This window comes from Suricata suricatta, chromosome 10 (genome assembly GCF_006229205.1).
Source record: "Suricata suricatta isolate VVHF042 chromosome 10, meerkat_22Aug2017_6uvM2_HiC, whole genome shotgun sequence".
NCBI lineage: Eukaryota > Metazoa > Chordata > Mammalia > Carnivora > Herpestidae > Suricata > Suricata suricatta.
Window position 1 is genome coordinate 17,469,396 of NC_043709.1, and position 20,132 is coordinate 17,489,527.

The window sequence follows — 20,132 nt, forward strand, 5'->3', positions numbered from 1 at the left end:
CAGCTCAACAAAGTCACAGAAAGAATTATTTGTGAGAGGAGGGGAGGACAGTTTTACTCAAACAACAGAACAGACCTAACAGCATTAAAAGAGATGGAATGTGAGGTTTGCAGAGGATAGATAAACTCCAGCCACCTAAAGCAAACATAATCTATTTCCTTTTGTAAGGGGGATGCTGGTCTGGCTTTGTGCCAGTGCCTCCAGGAAACAGGTTTACTGTAAAACTTCTTCCTTCTGGCACCTGAATGATGTTCCCTTGAAAATGAATTCAGACCAGAGCAAAATCCCACCCTTCATAACCCTCTTTCCACAACAGTCCTCTCCTGCCTGGTCCTTCCTGGTGTTGCTCTCCACTTCTTCCCTCATAGCAAAGTGCTTGGACAAACAAGAGGTGAGGAAAGAAGTTCTTCATAAACTTTGCAAGCCCAACCACAGACAGAGATGTCTGTGGGCACTGACTCACCAGACGTTTTTGTTCTGGGAGTAAAAATGAGAGAGTCCCTTACCTTATCGCCATTAAAGATTTCTCCCGACTTTCCAGTCAAGGTATAGAAAGTGTCTGTGTTATTCATTAGCTCGGTGTTCATCTGCCCAGCAATCACATGGAGTTTCACAAAGTACTGGGCTGCCTCCTTATCCATCAAGAGCTCTTTTACCTGAGGAAAGAGAGCCACATCTTTCAGTCTCCACTGTTGTCTGAAGGAGGAAATGAGGTTGTCAGGCATGCATTGGTCAATCAAAGACATCAGTGCCAGGGCTCCCTAACTCAGGCTTGGGCTCTTTCAGATACAGGTGACTTTTTGGGGAGCACAATCTGGAGACTGGAAGGCCATGCTCAGTGTCCCCTCAAACCACCAGGAGCAAGGAAGGGACAGGCACCCAGGAATCATCTTGAACCCAGGGAGCAAATGGAAATGAAACATAAAATTGCATAAAATGAAAGTGCAGACTAGACCCATGGTAGCTTTTGAACAGTAAAGTTAGGGTTTTTGAAATCCATCGGACCAAGTCTACATTTTGTCAATATATATTATCAACAATTAATCAATAGATACTTTCTATTAATTGTGTAAACAAATCTACATGTTAAACAAGAGACTACATGCAAAGTGTCTAGTGCAGAGACATTCAATATTTGTGGGTTCTCCTCCTCAGTAGGAGAGATGTGAAGGTATTTCTGAAGTTAAACTGTTGATTCATCTCAGACTGTCCAATGGTGATGGCACATTAGGGAGAGGCATTCTGGAACTTCCTGTGTTTTTATTCCATACAGCAAAAATTATTATCACAAAATATCTTGGAGGAAGAGAAACCACTTGTATACAAATCAATATGTCCATTATCTCCATTAATCTGAATGTAACAATTTCATTGACACCATCATGTTAGGATGCCTCCACCTGGCACCATGAGCGTCATTCCCATGAAGCATGACATCACCTCACACATCACCTCACACAACAGCTGTTCACATGGAAGACTACAGTTTTCTTAGTTTCCTCTACCACTGTTATCATTTATGATGATTTTAAAGAAACAAATATGTAGCTAATACATTTGGGTTATTCTTCTTGCAGGAAGTAAGCAGTTTTGCATTATGCAAATCCTATTTTTCACATGACTATAGTTAAGATCCCTCAGTCATTACCCTTGAAGAGGTCATGATTGGAAGGGGACATCCATGGGCCCTCTAGGGAGCCAGTAATAGCCTTGGGGATATGCAAGTACATTCACTTTGTGACAATTCATTGAGTTATGCATTTACAATCTGTATACTTTCTGTAAATTGTCCCCTATTTTACTCCCTCAAAATAATCATCTTTATCATCAGTAGGTTTCATTTTAATAGAGGGTTCCCACTTTATTGTAAATACTTACACTGAGTCCTCTTAGTCCCTTGTCTGTGGGCAAGAGCACAGTGAATGGTCCCAGGTTACTTAGTGGCCAGGCATAGGCTTTGTCTTAGGAATAGAAATACGTAAAGAAAGAAAACACCAAGTGAATCAGTAGCATATGAAGAGTAAAATCAAGCAATAGCTTTTGGGGTCCATTTAGGCCCTTTGAATCAATAGCTTCTCTGTTCTCATTGGTGCAAGTAGACCTTGGTAAACTGGGAAGCTCTTTAAGAAAGCAAGGCATCATGATGCCATGGCCCCCAAAGCTTCTATATAATTGTTTGGTATGCCCTGCAGCCACAGCCTTGGCTTCAAGGAGACCCTGGGATGAGACCTTCTATGAGGGTCATGTGACTAAATCCTCAGCCAATCCCAGCAGGTCACTGTCCCTGTGCCTGAATTTCAGAGCTGTTGCCATCCCAGTGAGCAAGGACACGGCCCTGTTCTATCCAAGGCCAGCTCAGAAGAGCCTCATGCTTGATTTATATTCTGCTGTTACCATCTTGAAATGTTTAATAATTTTTGAACAAAAAATTCTTGTCATTTTGCATCGTGTACTACAAGTTATGTAGTGGGTCCTGTTTCTGTCCCCCTGGAGAAGCTGGGACAGCAGGGTGGGCTCTGGGCTTTCACACAGCAGGCAAGGTGGACCAGCACTACATAAATGTGTAGAAGGCCAATGGGACTTTGTCCAGGAAAATGTTCGAGAGCACAGTCTGCCAAGAACACTCTGTCACCCTCCCTGCTGTCATTGGATAGTCTGAGTTCTTAGAGGAAGGCTGTAAGAAGCCTGAGGCATGCTACAAATGCTTGTTCCTGTAGGATGCCTTGGCAAGAGAAGGGCATTTGTGCAGGATGTATGTTAAGACTTTTGCAGACAACGTGCACTTGGCCAATTCTCTGTGCCCTTTCTGGGAAATCCTTTTTTGGTGATTGGTAAATTCTAGATATTGCTATTTTAAAACTTATGTTGATTGGTCAAGTCTGTGTTTTACTTTCTGTTGATTTGCCACATTTGTGTTTTATTGAAAGACATGTCCAATGCTGCAATCGGCTGTAATATTTCATTCTCAAGGGGGTGTGGGATTATGACCCCTGGAGGGCATTTGGAAATAATGAGGGCATTTTAGATTGTCACTCTGCCTGGAGGGTTGGGAGAAGACGTGTCACTACGGATAATTAGTTGTTGGGGGAGAGGGGAGGGCAAAAATGCTAAAAATCCAACAATGTGTGTGATGATCACATCAACCAAAACTATTCTGAAATTTCAAATGGCACCCATTGCAGAAAATGGATACAGCCTCAGGTTTTAGTCACTCTCTATACCCAGTATTATCTGCCAACCTTGCTTCACACCTGGTGGATCCAAAAGGTCAAGGAAAAGAGGGCAGTCTACATTCTCACATCAGTCGCTGCCCCTTCTCATTGTTTTTGCAGACCAGTTAATCTATAGTGACCCCAGGCCCCTGTCCTCGGCATTCTGCCTACTAACTGCTGCATAATAGGACCTCTTGACACTAACTCCTTGTCTCCTTGAAAAAACTGCCTGCCCTTTCCCTTTCCCCTTGGAGATGCCTCCCTAGGAGGGCCAGTTCCAATAGATAAACCTTGCCTCTCCTGCTCAACGCCTTCTGAATGATTGTGTCTTGGAGATGTCTTGCCTGAAAGAAGCTTGCCCTTTATGTGGAAGTCTGTGCCCAGAGCTGCATACCCAGAAGCGAGATGAAAGAGGTCAGGCCTCCTTGCCATTTTCCTCTGGGTTCAGTGTTTAATCCTCTGAGTCGCTCCATGATGTTTCCATAACACTTTGAGCCGTCACCCACGTAGCCTTTCTGGCAAGTGCATCTATAGGGAGAGTGAAAACACATTCTCAGGGTCTGAGACTGTTGAGATCCTACAGTCCAACTCCCTCATTTTGCAGATGTGGAAAATGGTTTCCAGAAGAAGAGGGTCAAGACCGGGAGAGAAGAGGTACAAATAGAGGTGAGCCTTCCTGTGGCAATATCTGACATAGAGTAGGTCCATGAGAAATATTTAATACATTTTGCATATCCATAAACACTAAGTATCTTTTTACACTCTTCATCTCAGTATTTTTCAAAGTGTGGTCAAAAGACTATGTACATCAGCATCACTTGGAGTGCTTATTATAAATGCAGATTCTAGGGCTCCACTACAGAACCACTGAGTCAGAATAAGCTACTGAAGCCAGCCCCAAGTAAAGATGTAGAACTATTGATCTGCTTAGTAGACTCTTCCCCTTACTCTGTCTTCCTAGTTGAGACATCTGCTCAAATGACCCTTCCTTACCAGAAACTCCAGAAACTTCTGCTATTTCCCACCTCTCCCCATACCCCCCACAGTACACCACCCCCCTTAGTGTGGTGCTTTCATGGTACCATGTAGCTCTTCTCTGTAGCAGCAATCCCAGCTGTAATTTTACCCTGACCTGTGCAGTTCTTTGACTTGTACCTGCTTCTGCATCTAAACTGAGAACAGGGAAAAGGCAAGGGTTGTGTGCATATTTATGCCCTATTTTAATGCCAGGATCTAGTGCAGCATTTGGTTCAGAGCAGGTACATAATTTACAGTTGAACAATAAGTAGCAGTTGAATTACAATAAATATGTAAACAATGAACTTTGAAGAAATGGTATACAATAGTTTAGTTTCATAAAAAACAAATATAGTTAAGGTCAAAGTTTAAAGGCACACTAGAAGTATATTGTGCTGGTAAATGTATAAAAACCATCTCTCAGCAGGAATTGGGGCAAGGCCCCTGCTTTTCAGGAATTTTCATGGGTCCTACTCCTACCATGGCCAATCTCAAACTACCAGTGTGATGTCAACTAGCTTGTAAAATACTGAAAATTCAACCATCAGCTTTCATGACTCAGTAAACTCTGGCTCTGGCACACTACTGCTACCTAGCAAAGATTAGCTGACAGCTGGCTAAATTTGGCAAGTTGCTTAGGAAGGCAACATTCAACAGGATCCTGGGATAAGTGAAGAACCAAACACAAGGTCAGGAAGTGGCATTGCTGAGATCAGAGATGCAGGCAGGTTGAGGTTGCCCATACCACAGACATGACTCATGAGGAGGACAGGCTTCCAAAGGACAGTTATATACTCAAGTCCAGTTGTGTTTCCAAATATGGCCCCATGGCAAATAGACATATTTTCAACAGGTTTGCTGAACAAACATTTCAAAGTTTTATTATCCCTGCTTGGATTGCTGTGGTGACTTCCTAACTGGTCTTGCTGCTCTTAATTTCCCTTGCTCAAATCAATCTTCTGACTGGTCTCTCCATAAGGGGAATCTGGAAAACCTTCATGCTTAAAACTCTTATGGACTCCATGCTAAGTGCTTAGCATGGCATGTAAGACCCCAAAGGGGGAAACTTGCTCATGTCTCCTTCCTGTTGCCCATTGCAAATAATATCAAATTGCCTTCTTTTAAAGACAGTGATGCCCTTCTCAAGTCATGTGCCTCACTAAGAATGCTTCCCCAGCCTCACCTCGTGGCTCAGGTGTGACCTGCTCTAAGGAGTTTTACTTGGCCTCCTGACTTTTCTTGATGGAGAAGTCTGTTGGTTCCTCCTCTATCACAACACTCCTCACCAAAAAATGAGCTCCTGAGATCTTGTCTCCTCTGCTGGATGGGAAGTTCTCCTGGAATCTGCATCCCACTCATTCCTTATTCTAATTCAGCACTTGGGACAATGCCTAACTGTTGAACTGATTATTTACCAAGTACCTACTTAATTTTAGGAAACTTTCTGGGAAGGAGGGCTACAAAAGTGATGATAACAACTATCTTGTCCTGTTAGCATTTCAGTGCTGAAGATGGGCCTGAAAACAATTTTTAGCAACACGATAAAGCCACTTAGCTTTAGAGATGCCAGCTTTCTCATGCATGAAATGGGTTTTCTAATACCTTTAGAATTGTTGATGGGAGAGAAGATGCATGAAGAACAGCCAGCACAGTGACAGACACATAGGAAAAGCTCTGTACTTGATAGATGATAGTGATGATGGTGATGGTGAAGATGATGGTGATGGTGAAGATGATGATGATGGTGATGGTGATGATGATGATGATGATGATGGTGATGATGATGGTGATGGTGATGGTGATGGTGATGATGATGGTGATGATGATGACGATGATGATGATGATGATGATGATGATGGTGATGATGATGATGGTGATGGTGATGATGATGATGATGGAGATGGTGATGATGATGGTGATAATGATGGTAATGATGATGTGATAGAGATGGTGTCAATAACACCACCAGTCCTGTCTGGGAGCCAGGGATATAGCAGGACAAATCCATAAACACACAGCTTACATTCGGAAGAAATGCCATGATGGAAGATTGAATAGGATGCTAAGGTGCATAGAGGAGAAAGTGACTAATTGTGCCTAGAGAAATATGGGACAGGTTCTAAGAGAAAGAACCATTTAAGATAATTCTAGAATACATTTAAGTTTCCTGGCTGCATGGAAGATTGCAACATCCAACTGACTGAGCCTTTGGGATTTTTACAGAGCAATAATTTTGCTGCTCCCCCCACTCCTCGTCCCAGCCCTGGGGACATTTGGGAATATCTGGGGATATTTTGGGTTGTCACAGTTAGGAGAAGGTGTTGCTGGCATCTAGTGGGTAGAGGCCAGGGGTGCCACTAAACACCTTACAACACACAGGACAGCCCCTACAACAAAGCGTTCTCCAGCCCCCAAATATCAATAGTGCTGAGCTTGAAAAACCTTGTTATAAGGAGTCACTAAGGTAGATTTAACCATGAAACAATAGTCTAGTTAATATAGTCAAATAAAAGATTCCTACTCAAGCATCCACTTCCTCTTAAGTACTGTGCTACAAGACAGTGAATTTGAGAAGCACACGGGGAGATTGGTAATTCTTAGGAGTGATACAATAGTCCTTGTTTGAAATATAAATTTCATTTGAAGGCATCCAATAATAGCAAGACAATGAACTTTTACAAACTGCTAAGTATGTTTCTCTCTAAAAGTTCTCTAAGTTGTTATGAGGCCAATGGTCTGTTTTGTGTAAAGTGACTTGTCTTGCCTAAGGATGACAGGACAATTATATTTTAATGGTCACGGTACTGAATGGAATGCATGAGATATAAATACTTTTTATTGTTGTTTAAAATCTTGTTCCAAAGTCCGAGATTTTATGAAATGGTTTTCTGACTTAAATGCTCTCAGTTGGCCGTGGCACATTCACATTAGGAGTCTCTTTTGTAAATTGCTTCTTTATTAGGACTAAAGGTCTCTTGCTGTCTTACGGTTCTAAAAACACCCATAAGACCTTGGCATTTTATATGTTAGGGGATGGAATTAATTACACAGAGTGCTGGATGAGATTTAGTGAAATTAGAGGATGTCCCAAAAGGCTTCCTTCCTTCACTTCTTCACTTCTTCAGTTCATTGTTTCATTGATTCATTTGTTCCTCCACACTGTCACTCATGTCATTGTTTTAATCGGTGATAGGAGTTGTGCAATATAGATGAATAAGACGTGGATTCCCAAGGACCTTACATTCTAACTGGAATTGAGATCAGTAACAGCTAACATCTACTGATAGCTGCTTTTCCAAGTTATCTTTGTAGGGGCTTTACTATGGTATCTTTAATACAACCATCCTATAGGTGGTTGCTGTTACTAGCCCCATTTTAGATGAGGAAACAGAAGGACGGAGACATTAAGTATCTCACTCAAGATCACACAGCCTGTAGGCAGCAGTGCTTGTGCACACCACTACTGTGCAATGTTCTCATCACAGTTCAGGGGGGTAATTGTTCTAACAGAAGCATTCTGGGCTGCTCTGGGAGCCCAAGAGGAGCAGAGTAGACCGGGAATCCAGGGGAGACTTCCTAGAGGTGAAGACACTTGAGCTGAATAGTGAAGGATCAGTATGTTACCTGACTCAGAGGAGGTGCAGAGGGAACCATGTCTAAGCAGGAGGAAAAGTATCTGCAAGTGTCTGGAGCTGGGAATATCCTGGCTTGTTTAAAGAACAGTAATTGAGGGGTGCCTGGGTGGCTCAGTCAGTTAAGTGTCCAAATTCCACTCAGATCATGGTCTGATGGCTCTTGAGTTCGAGCCCCGCACTAGGCTGTCTGCTGTCAGCACAGAGCCTGCTTTGGATCCTCTGTCCCTCTCTTTCTCTGCCCCTCCCCTACTTGCACTGTCTCTCTCAAAAATAAATAAACATCAAAAAAGAAAGAACAGTAGCTAGATGGTACCAGAGCTAAGGGGGTGTTCTTGAGAGTGGTGCAAACAGCGTTGCTCATCCACACCCTCCATAAACCATCACCCCTCGGCCATACCCTGGGGAGCACTACCTGGAGAGCTCATGCAGGTCCCGGAGGTTGGTTTGGAGGCATTTAGGCAGAGAATTATGGGGTTCTGGATATCCGAACATGGTCTATAAGGGGGGGCTCAGGCTCTGGGGGAGAAGGTCCCTTAGCCCTTTAGACCCCCTGCCCTGGTGTAGCTAGTGGAGGACCAGAATGGAGCCCTCTGAAATGTAGTCCTCAGGGCAGGGCAGGAAGGTATTTGTTCTTCTTAGTAATAATCAACATGGAGCTTAAACTTTAAAAGGATGCTTATATGCATCAACTCTGCTCTTTCCAGGGAAATATTCTTGTTCTCTAGCGGACTTGTCAGGGGAAGAAACTGTAGTTCAGAAAAGTTACGTGACTTGTGCCAGGTCATTCCAGTGGTGAATGAGAGAGCCCATTCTTCTTCACAGGACGGACTTCTGTGACTAACACAGCATGGTTTTGAATATTTTGCATAAACTCTGTGCCATATTGGTAGGCATAAACAAAACAAACCTTTGTCCATGGTAAACTAAATTGCCTGAACTAAATTACTAATGACCTCTTATTTTATCAGGGTAATGTCTCCAGCCTTTAACTCAGTCCTCTTTTCAGCCTTCCTAATAGTCCATTTTTTGGTGAGGGGATGGATGATCAAGGAGGTTTGTGAGTGAATCACTTACTCCTAAAATCCATGGACAGTCCTACTGACATTCTAAACACAAGCTTTAATGCTGCTTACATTATTCTGATGTTCCTTCCTGTTCCATTTTTGATTTTATCTTCTCAAACACAAAGGAGAGATAGCATTTAAAGTATTCTCCTCAGACTTCCTGAGATGATGGTAGAAGGTGTGTACATGCTACACACACGAGTGTTGGATGCACATGTGTCTACAGGCATCACTGTGGTGTGCTGGTGTGTGTGGAGTGATTTCTACATGCCCTGTTCTGCTCAGAGATTGATGAATGCATTCTCCTTTAATCCTGCTCACAGGCCTGGTAGGAGGTACAGTTCTCCTCTTTTTATGACAGAGGAAACATAATTCAGAGAGCTTAAGGCAAACAGCAGAGCTGGGACTTGAACCCAGGTGTTCTGATATCCAAGCTCTCTTGACTTTACCCATAACGAGTACAGACTTATCTGTCCAGATAAAACGTGACAATCATAAAACCTATTTGGACAGATCCACACATTTGGGACTCAACTATAAAAAGAATGAAGTTCACAGAAGATAGAAAGGGGCTCTGGGAGCACAGAAACTGCTTAGTAATTACATGGTTGGGTGTCTACTATAATTTTGAGCTCCCAGTGACAGTGAGTCCTTCTCTAATGCTGATGACACTGAGAAGAGAAGGTGTAAGCCTCAGTCTGGGAATCAAGAGACTGGGATTCTAGCCTGAGTTTATGCACTAATAACATAAAACAGCTATATAGTAGTTTCTAGAACATTCTCTTACGTAATGTTCACAACACTGTGAAGTAGAGATCTCTGTGTTCATTTTATACATGGAGAAACAAGGACCAGAGAGATGGTTTCACTTTCCCAAGGTCATTCCCTGGTAGATACAAGTGCTGAGACTCAAACACAACTCTTTCCCTTCCAATTACCATCTTCTTAACACCATGCAAATTGCCTTTACCTCAGAAGTTTTTGGACAAATATTTTTACTCTCGGTAGGCCCCTTCTTGTAAAACCTTGAGTCCAGGAAACACCCTCGTGTTTATTCACCTTTCCCTATCTTGTTTGGCACCACTAGCAAGCAGTATTTCATGACTGAGGAAACAGGCATATACATTAGAGGTCAAGTGCCTATCACCACAGCAGATGTTTGTTTTCCCAGCAACAGTAGTTTCCTACTCCCATGCTCTGGCCACTTACTACCGAGTTACTGGGCCAGGTCAATATTTCAGCACGTTTGGATGGTCATTATAAAGGAAACAATTGTTGAATGACTCAGTGATTAAAGAAAGATTTATTGAGCACCTACTATGCTTCTTGCATCGTGCTCTGTGGGGGTGAGGGTGGATACGAGACTCAGACACATTTCCTGCCCTTCAAGGAACGCACAGCATTGACTGGGCAGCACTTGGGAAGATGGCGATGGAACTGAGCAGACTTACTTGGATCGGCCTGGTGCGATGGTAGTGCAGTTTGCTTTCCTATGACAGGGGTTCTTCCGTGCACAGACATCGATCACGCTGCACCCCACTCCGGGCACGTAATGGTGGTAATGTTCCTTACACTCACAGTGAGACTTCAGAAGACAAGGAGAGAAAAGCAGAGGGCTCTCGTTAGTCACGGAAGCTGACGTCCTTCAGTCCATCTGTATTCCGCCATCAAAACGAATTTGGGGCAGGTCCGAAGCATGGGCTTAAAACTGTGTCAAAATATTCAGAATTGGGTATTGCGCTTATGTAACTCGGGAAGCCTTGTTTGTAAAGTTTACCTTTTCGATTTTCTGGTTTCCTAAACCTGGCCTTTCCGGCTCTATAATTCCTGGTCTTAGATGGTCTGCAGGTGAGTAGAGACTGAAGTTCGGACAGGAGGTATTATTGCTTTAGAAGAGCGATTTTCAGCTGGGAGTTTCACTCTAAGGTACATTGGGCAATGTCTGGAGATATTTTGATTGTCACAAAAGGGGGCAGGGTCACCAGAAGCCAGGGATGCTGCTAAACATTTTACTATGTACAAGACAGCTCCCCACAATAAAGAATCCAAACTGCCAAAAATGCCAAAATTGAGGAACCCTGCTCTGGAACAATGGAAATAATGAATGCCCTGTTTCTGTGTGAACACGGGAGGTTTCTAAGACCTGAAAATCTGCCTTGGGACCCAGTTTTTGGAAATTAAGTTTATTTTTAATCTCACTCCCAAGGTCCTGGGACTTTGGCTCAGAGTGTAAGGTGACTTTTCCCATAAGGACCCTCATTCTGAAAATGGAGGCTCAGCTCCTTGAATTTCTTTCCAAATCTGTCCCAGGCATTGATAGCAGAACTGGCATGTGATACACATTTTTCCCCCTGGAAAATGAGATTGGGTGGGTTCTCTGCAGGAACCCCCAGGAGCATTGCCATGGGGTGATTGGGTTGCTAGGGACACATGACTTTCTTTGGGTCAGACACTGAAGTTTTCCCTCCTATCAGTGCAGCAATATCCTTCTGTATGGATAGATTTCCTCCACTGAACTCAATGTGCAATTATGGATTCAGTGAGCACCCACTCAATAGTTGATAGATGGAGGAAATATTTAGTGAAAGGGCTCTTTCAACAGGACTCTTCAGCAAAGATTCCTAGACCTGGCTGGCTTTTAGCATTCAAGGTCATAATGTGATTTAGAGGGGCAGGGTCTCACCCCAGAACATCCTTAGAGCTTCCTACTCTCTTTCAGTGCTGCCTGACATTTTGTCATCTCTTTGGGGCACAGTATTTTGGTTCTAAGAGTCCTCTCTTACCTCAAAAAGATATGAGCGAGAATGGAGGATTGCAGGTGAAAGTCAATGACATATTCATTCAAGACTTGGTTAACAGTTAATTTGTTAATCTAATCTGAGTTGTGTATATATTTTGTCTATCACTGTCTAGGACTGGGACATAAGAGAGGGTGGGACAGGTAAGTTCTCACCGGAGAGCTGGGAAAGTGTGAGTTCAAGGGGTAAACTGGGGAGAGGACACAATGAAGTTAGTCCTGAGTGCATGGAGGTCTGCCTGGAGAAGAAGCCAAAATTGAGCATCAAAAGGGCGAACTGGGCAAACCTAGCAGACACAGGATACCATGGCACAGTTTTACCTTTGGTGGGCTGTCCGACTTCTAGACACCCCAGTTCCACACTTCATGCACTCACCTGTCCAGGCCCATCGTATATGCACACTGTAGACTGTGTAGGGCAGCTTCCATAGTTAGTCTGGCAGGGGTCTACTGGTAAGCACACTTGGCCATCCCCGTGGTAGCTTTCATGGCACGTGCAACTATGCTGATTCGGTCCCAGATATGTGCAAAGAGCGTGAGGATGGCATATTTCTTTTAAACATGGATTGATGGCTTGAGAGGCAATGACAGGACAAGAGCTCATCAGAGTTGCATAGGCAATTCAATCATTTTAAGAGACAGTGAGAAACAGGTCATCTTTCCCCACCTAATGCCCCCCCACCTGTTGAACAGAATTACATATGCTGTCAGAGATTTTAACTACAAATATTGTGTTGATATATTACTATGCCATGTTATGTGTGGATTAAATACAAAATAGCATGAAAGGAAGCACTGATGCTTGTAGTGTTTATATGTACTGGTTCTGTCTAAGCATTTGCCATACTTTAACTCAGTTAATTTTTATAACAAATCTCTAAGAGAGGAGCCATTATTATCCTCATTTGATAGATAGGAAAATGGAGGTACAGGCAGGTTAAAGACTTTGTCCAAGGTCATGTAGTTCATAATAAGAAGATCTGGGATTTGAATGCTGGCAGCCTGGCTTGAGAGTTCATGTTCAACACATAATACAACCTCTCACAAAGTGAATGAGCATGAAAAGAAATGGAAAGGAAGGGAGGAAGGAAGGGAGGAAGGAAGAAAGGATAAAGAAAGAAGAAAGTCAGACTGTATTTTATTCTAACATTGATATGGTTGACATAAAACTATGTGTAAGAACCGATTTATGTGCCTCAGTAATAGAAGGAGAAATTGCCACTTATTGAAAAGCTACCACAGACGAGCATTTGCTCGGCACTTGTTATATATTTCATTTAACTTAACACAGAGAGAAATAGAAGTGTCATTGTGTTAATATTAGAGAGGTTGTGAAGTTTTGTTTTTTTTCCTGTTGAGTACCCTAAACATCTCAATGAATGACTAGCGGCATCTGAATTCTACTCACGTTCACAGTACTGGCCATCGCCTTGGTAATTGGGAAGGCATTTGCATACTAGTTTTGTTTCATCTTGGCTGGAAGGTGAGCATCTGGAATTTTCTGGGCAGAGCAAGTTTGCACATTCAGGGATGGCTACAAAGGAAGATTGTTTGAAGTACTTGCATTAGTAGAATAACTGATTCTGAAAAATTCAACCAACGTAATGTTCTTTGTGATTACAAAGAGCAGTTAAAAAAAGACTCACTCCAACCATTCCAAAAACCCCAGCAAGTAGAAAGTAAAAAATAACTCTTTTCTTATTCTCATTCTTCATTTCACTCCCAAAGTAAACAATATCAACAGCCCATATACTATATTCACTTATAAATTTATCTAGATGATTTTTTAAACAAAATAGAATCCTATGAAGATTCCATTCTAAAAATCCTTGATTTTTAATTTAACAATATATTATGGAGGTATTTAAGGATCTACTTTAATCTCTAATAACTGTGTAGTACTTCATGATATGGGGGGGACAGATGGTTGTCAGAAACTATAAAGAACCTGACATATTATCTAACCTGCAAAGCTAAGATACTGAGCCAATACAGTTCCATGGATGTTGGTAGAAGCTATGAGATTCCTGGGTCAGAGGTGATGGACAGTTTATTACTCACTTCATGAGTGGTAGCCAGAGTGTTGGCATTTTTGCATTAGTTCTTCCAAGCCCCAAGTTCCCTGGGACAATGCAGAGAGGGGCATGAAGTGGATTTCATTACAGGGGAGGAGCCCCAATCTTAGGAAACCTAAGTTTTGTTTTGTTTTTTAAATAATAAGCAATGCATTAGTTAGGGCCCAGGCAGGAGAGAGAAACCACACACTTATTTGAACAGGGAATGTTTTAGTGTAAAGAATTATCAATGGAAAATTGGAATAATGGGGAATTGGTTCATGAGCATTAAAAGGAATCCTAAAGAATGAAGGCATAGCAGATATATAAAGAGCAACCTCTTCCCTGAGGTTGAGATAAATACCCAGTGTAGAGCCTTCCTCTGTCCAGGACTGAGATCGAGATGTCACTGTAAAGGGCATGCCTTTGTCACTAAATAGTAGAGAAGGTGCTAAGGTGCCTTAATGATGAGACTTGCTAGAAATCTTCCCCTTAGGGCTCCAAGGAAGCTCATCCACAAAGAGGTGCAAAACTGCAGAGTTCACGTAGTGCCTGGGGAAGCTGCTTGCCACTGGTTCCAACCAGAACCAGACCAAGAAGCTACTCCCTCGTAAGTATAGTATACTTCTGCGTGTGGCTGGGGCCAGAGCATCTCCAGGGGCAGCTGTGTGGGAGAGGTGGTATGGCTGGCTCTCCAGACGGCCAGCCCTGCAGAGACCTCAGTGTGTGGTGTGAGGGAAAGGCATACCAAACAGCAAACACATCTCTGTGCTGTCTGGGGCTCTTGACTCTACTGCCGCCACCTCAATCAAGCACTGGACAAAGTATGCAGGGATTAAACACCAAGAAAACTGAGCCCTGCAGGAACCTAGCACTGGAAAAACTGTGTAGAGCTGAGCAGTGGAGAAAAACCATGTTCTTTAGGGGCTCTGGTGAATGAGCTAAACCAGAAACAGGAGGAGAAAACTCTTCCTTCTTCAGTGTCCCTCCAAAACTCTCTATTGATAAGACTTTATGTCTTGCTAGCTGGCAAGTGAGAAATATTTACAAGTCCCCCTTCATTATCAAAGAGCAGGCAAAAAAGATAAATTTTGAGCTGAAAGGCAATCCACTGATAACTAGAACAGGCAATAAGCCTGTCTACACTTTGTTCCCAAGAGAGACCCCACATCTTCCAAGGCTGTTTGTGATACAAACATCCTTGAAATGATATTGGAGCAAAGAGCAGTCAGCATGCCACACTCAAGAAATATACAAATATGAGACACCCACTTGGCCTGTCCCCAACAGTGGCTAGTTGAACCAAACATTCATGGAGCACATTCCCCCAACTCTTTCCATAAGTAGAATTGTTGCCAAAAGTTGGTGCCCTTTCAAGGATTACATTTTCAACTCCTCTGTGCATCCAGGTGGGGTGACCACTTTCCACTGATGGAATATTGAGAGGAATTTGTTTGTGTCATTTTGGATTTTATAAGCAGGGGCTTTTCCATCCTCTCTTCTTTCCATGGATCAAAACAGTGCACTCTAAGGTGCTACAGAATGGCAGAGGTACAAAATAGAAAGATCTGGAACCATAATCACCATGTGGTGGGAAGCTGGTGTCAGCCAGGAACACCCACACTAGACTGGACTGAGTAAGAAACACATCTCTGCTGTGTTAAGTGAGAGGTTCCCTAAATTCTCAGGTCATAGTCTTTAGTATCTTAATTTTTTTCATGGTGATTCCATCCAAAAGAAACACCTACCAGGCTCATTTATTAAGTTGTTAGAACCAGGGAGTTCAGTATGTGTGTCACGTGACCTTAGTAGCCATTTGAAAAAGTAATGTGGTTAACATAAAGAGAAAGATTTTTTATTTCATTCTTAAATAACCGTATTTACTTGTAAATGGAATGTGTGAGCTTTTTAGAAAAATGCTTATCTATTGATTTTGAGAGACGGAGAGCACATGCATGAATGGTTCACATCCCATAAACTGTGAGATTATGATCTGAGACAAAATCAAGAGTTGGACACCTAACCGGTTGAACCACCCAGGGGCCCCTGGGATGTGTGAACTTTCTGGACACTGCCCAACTTCTTAAACCTTGGAATCAGATTGAAAACTATCACACTAATTCCGTTAGGAAGGATTTTTGCACGATCCTTGCGTTTTGTCTTAGCAACCACTGAAAACCCAACTTTATAAAGATACGACTTTGTTGCAAGGGATGTAGTGCTACCTAATGTTGAAACTGTGAACTAGCTCAAGCCAGCAGTTTGTACAGTATTGTGCAGATGCATTACTGTCTCCCGCAAAAGTTTAAAATATCACAGGGGAGCCTGGGTGGCTTGTTGGGTAAGCACTCAACTTCAGCTCAGGTCATGATCTCACAGTTCGTGAGTTCAAGTCTTGCATTGACAGCGCAGAGCCTGGAGCCTGCTTTGGATTCGGTGTCTCCCTCTCTTTCTCTGCCTCTCCCTGCTTGTGCCGTTGTTCTGTCTCAAAAATAAATAAACTTAAAAAAATTTTTTTTTTAAAGTTTAAAATAACCACATAACAAGGTGTCTCCTTAGCGCAGTAGGCAGTGCGTCAGTCTCATAAAATAACCACATAACAGCCTTGGGAGTTTGATGCGGTAACTTGGGGTGCCTTGGGACAGTTTTGAAACCTTTGCATTCAGCCAACGGGTTTTTGTGTTTGTTTCTTACAGCAGCTTTATCCTAACTGGTATAGGATGTGCTACAATTCACTCAACCATTTCCTACTGATGAATCTTGAAGTTGCTTCCAGACAATACGGTCATGGGTTTCTTTGTACATATATTTTTACCTATTGGTGCTTGCCTCTCTCTTTTCCCAGGTAAAGTTCTAAAATTGGAGCTATAACAACAAGAGTTAAGCATATTTTCAAACTTAATAGATAAATTTCCCTCAGGTTGTAGCAATTCATCTCTCTGTTGACAGTCCTGTGATTTTTCTCACACCCACAGGTAGATATTGTCTGTCTTTGCAATCTATGTAACATGGTGAGCAAAAAACCAAAACCAAACCCAAACCTCCAATCCTCTAAAATACCACTTCATTATGGTTTTAAATTAACCTGTGATTCGTTTGCATTTCTGCATGGGGTTAAGCACTTTTTAAATGCCTATTGGCACTATTTCTATGCCTGTGAAGTAGCTGCTTTTTGGCAAATTTTAAAATTGGGCCCATGGACTTTATGTTATTATAGAAACTTTTCTGCTATGTAGGTTGCAAATATTTTGTGCCAGTCTATTGTTTATCTTTTGACTTGACAGACTTATTTTGTCATTTGGAGGCAAATCTGTCTGTGTTCTCCATGAGACTGGCTTTTTGGATGGGTCTGCTGTCTTATTAAAAAGATCTCTGCTCGGAGTGCCTGGGTGGCTCAGTTGGTTAAGCTTCCAACTTCAACTCAAGTCATGATCTCATGGCTTGTGAGTTTGAGCCCTGCGTCTGGCTCTGTGCTGACAGCTCAGAGCTTGGAGCCTGCTTCAGATTCTGTGTCTCCCTCTCTCTCTGCCCCTCCTCTGCTCATGTTCTGTCTCTCTCTCTTTCTCAAAAATATATAAAACATTAAAAAAATATCTTTGCTCATGAGACCACTGGGCATGGACTTCTGGCCTACAGAAGGGGTTATTCTATCCACTTGAATTTCATTCTGCTGTTGATTTGAACTGGTCATTTGCATGTCTGTCTCCAACACATGAAAAAGGCAGAGGCTGTGTCTTATTCATTCTTTCTACTATTCATAGCATCTCAGTGATTTTCAATAAAATGAATTTGAATTTGCTGAATTTGAATCTTGTCCAATCATCAGAAGAGTAAAATCCAGAGGATAGTTAAGTGAGGCTAGTGTCACAAGAAGAATGTCTAATTTCTTAATGGATAAACTCCAGATTCACCCTTCATTACCTGCTCTTTGATAAGATTCTGGACATTTCTCCTTTACAGTGATACGTTAAGTTTGGCCAGTAGGGGGTGGTAGAGGGCCATTGTAGGAGAAAGAGCTCCTCTTGTGGCTTTTGTGCAGTGTCGTGTTTCTGCTGTGTTTGTGTGCTGCTGCTGCTTAGTCTGTCGGTGGTGCAAATGTGTGAGGACATTCAGTGATGCTCTGCCCAGCCATGCACTCAGAAGACACACTCTATGGTGACCTTACGTGGCCAGACTGGACCCAGTGACCACCGTCCTGCAGCTCTTTTTACACACAGACATTGCACGCTCCAAGTCTGGCACCTACTGTGCCGCAACTCCCTCTGTGCGCGTGCCCAGCAGCCTTGGCTCATCAGTATCCTGGAGGGTTGTTTCCTACGGGCCTGATGACGGTAGCCCCATGCCATCTTGAGCAAACCAGCAAACTTCTCCAAACCACCAAACGTACCTTCTCCAAACATATTTGAACTCAGCCTTGGGGATGGCCACCCCTTTCCAAATTTAAAAAATTTCAAATGATCTGAGTTCCAGCTCCCCTATTTAGTAGTTTTGTGACCTCTGGTGAATCACTTAACCTTAGCGGGCCTCCATTTTCTGTGAATGTATTCTGTCCTTGAGACCTGCAACTGAGAACATGCCTTGCCTCCCTTCCTGGGTGGCAGACTTATTGCAGTGACCTCAGCTGGTCTTCCAACCCTCTCTATTCTACCCTTTGCACTGCCACCAGCTCGACCTTCCTAAAACAGAACTACGTCAGGACACTCCTCCCAAAGCTTCCGTGAGTTCCACTCTTCTAGACTATCTCTTCCCTCCCCTCCCTCTTCTTCCCTCCCTACTCCTCCCCTCTCCCTCCATCCTCTCTTTCTCTTATTTTCCCTGTCTTTTTAATTTTGGTGTTATCCCAAAAAAATACTTGATGGCACGTTGCCCATGCAGAGTCCCAAGATGTGACTGTGAATATAAAGTTGGAGCACACATGCCTGTGCCTGCCTGAGCCGGTGTGGCATCAAGGAGAGCAGCCTTACTTACGTTTGTCACAGTTGGGGCCAGTGTACCCGGAGTAGCACTCACAGCTTCCATCACCATCTATGCCACCGTTGCACACGCCGTGCACACAGCTGCACACTGAAGACAGAACATGGGGCTGTTCGTTACTCAATGTAGACCTCTTCTGAAGATTCTGGGGGAGTAATGCTTTGAGAGAATTTTTATTGAGAATCCGCATGATGAGAGGGGAAGAGCCATGGGTTTGGAGTCCTAGAGACCCTGGTTTAGATCTTGGCTTCATTTTTCTTTTATTAGCTATAATTTATTTACATATAACATGAGGACAGAAATCCCTACCTCATGCGATTTCTCCATCTGGACGAGATAAAGTATTGGCCCATTGGAGCGCACTGGAGTGCTTTTCCTCTACTTTTTTTTAATTTTTCAATTTATTTTTTGAGAGCGAAAGACATCGTGAGCAGGGGAGGGTCAGAGAGAGGGAGACACAGAATCCGAAGCAGCCTCCAGGCTCTGAGCTAGCTGTCAGCACAGAGCCCGATGCGGGGCTCGAACCCACGAACTGAGATTGTGACCTGAGCTGAAGCCAGATGCTCAACTGACTGAGCCACCCAGGAGCCCCACTTTTCCTCTACTTTTAAGCTTCATCTTTGGACACCTCAACACGAGAATTCGCTTAATGTTTTTTATACACCTGTCATGTGTCACAGAGAGAACTACCACTTACTCAATCATTGCTGGTGGTAGGGATCTACTCTCTACTGGAATAAATCTTAATTCCTGAATGATAAGGAAATTCAAGCATAGAAAAAGAAATTTGAAAGGACAGAGAATAACTATGCCATGATTTCTGACTTGAAATAGCTGGCTTCTCAGCCCACTGACAGATCATTTCAGGAATGACAAATGAAAGGCATTTGTAATTAATGGTCAATTCTTTAGCGCTCGGTTTGCAGCTCATTTGTATAAGATTTTGTCTCTGGCTGAGTCAGCAGCATCCTGGGCCCAGCACTCTGTGCATCATATTGTATTGGTTTCTTTTGCTGCTGGAGCAAATTACCACAACTTAACTGTGATTTAAAACAACACAAATTTATTATCTTAATTAAATTAATTAATTAATTTTTAATTCTCCTTTCACATGTAACCTAACACATTTGCAAGTTCCAGGGATCAGGAAAAGGACTTCTTTGGGGGGCCATTCTGCCTACTACACATGCGTTCAGTGCATGTCAGTCAATTAAATATTAATGCAAGTGAAACATAATTAAGAAGATCCATTTGCTTAAAAACCTAACCAAATATTGGAAAAACAAAGATTTATAAAATATTCTAAACATCTAATAAAAAAAAACCCCTTGAATCCTTTGTTATTGTCCACCTCAGTCTCCTGTGTTTTGTATCCATCA

The 20,132-nt window shown here is 42.7% G+C and overlaps 1 protein-coding gene across 1 annotated transcript in view; it reads right to left on the reverse strand.

Moving 5' to 3' along the window:
* The window catches only part of STAB2 (stabilin 2), a 150,163-nt gene that overhangs the window by 99,097 nt on the left and 30,934 nt on the right, over positions 1 to 20,132 (reverse strand). Inside the window, exons 6-12 of the mRNA XM_029955429.1 lie at positions 18,748 to 18,843; positions 13,134 to 13,259; positions 12,102 to 12,298; positions 10,380 to 10,513; positions 3,607 to 3,740; positions 1,879 to 1,961; positions 507 to 656 (exon numbers count right to left, since the gene is read on the reverse strand). Coding sequence (XP_029811289.1) covers positions 507 to 656; positions 1,879 to 1,961; positions 3,607 to 3,740; positions 10,380 to 10,513; positions 12,102 to 12,298; positions 13,134 to 13,259; positions 18,748 to 18,843 — 920 coding nt within the window. The remainder of the gene's footprint in view (positions 1 to 506; positions 657 to 1,878; positions 1,962 to 3,606; positions 3,741 to 10,379; positions 10,514 to 12,101; positions 12,299 to 13,133; positions 13,260 to 18,747; positions 18,844 to 20,132) is intronic.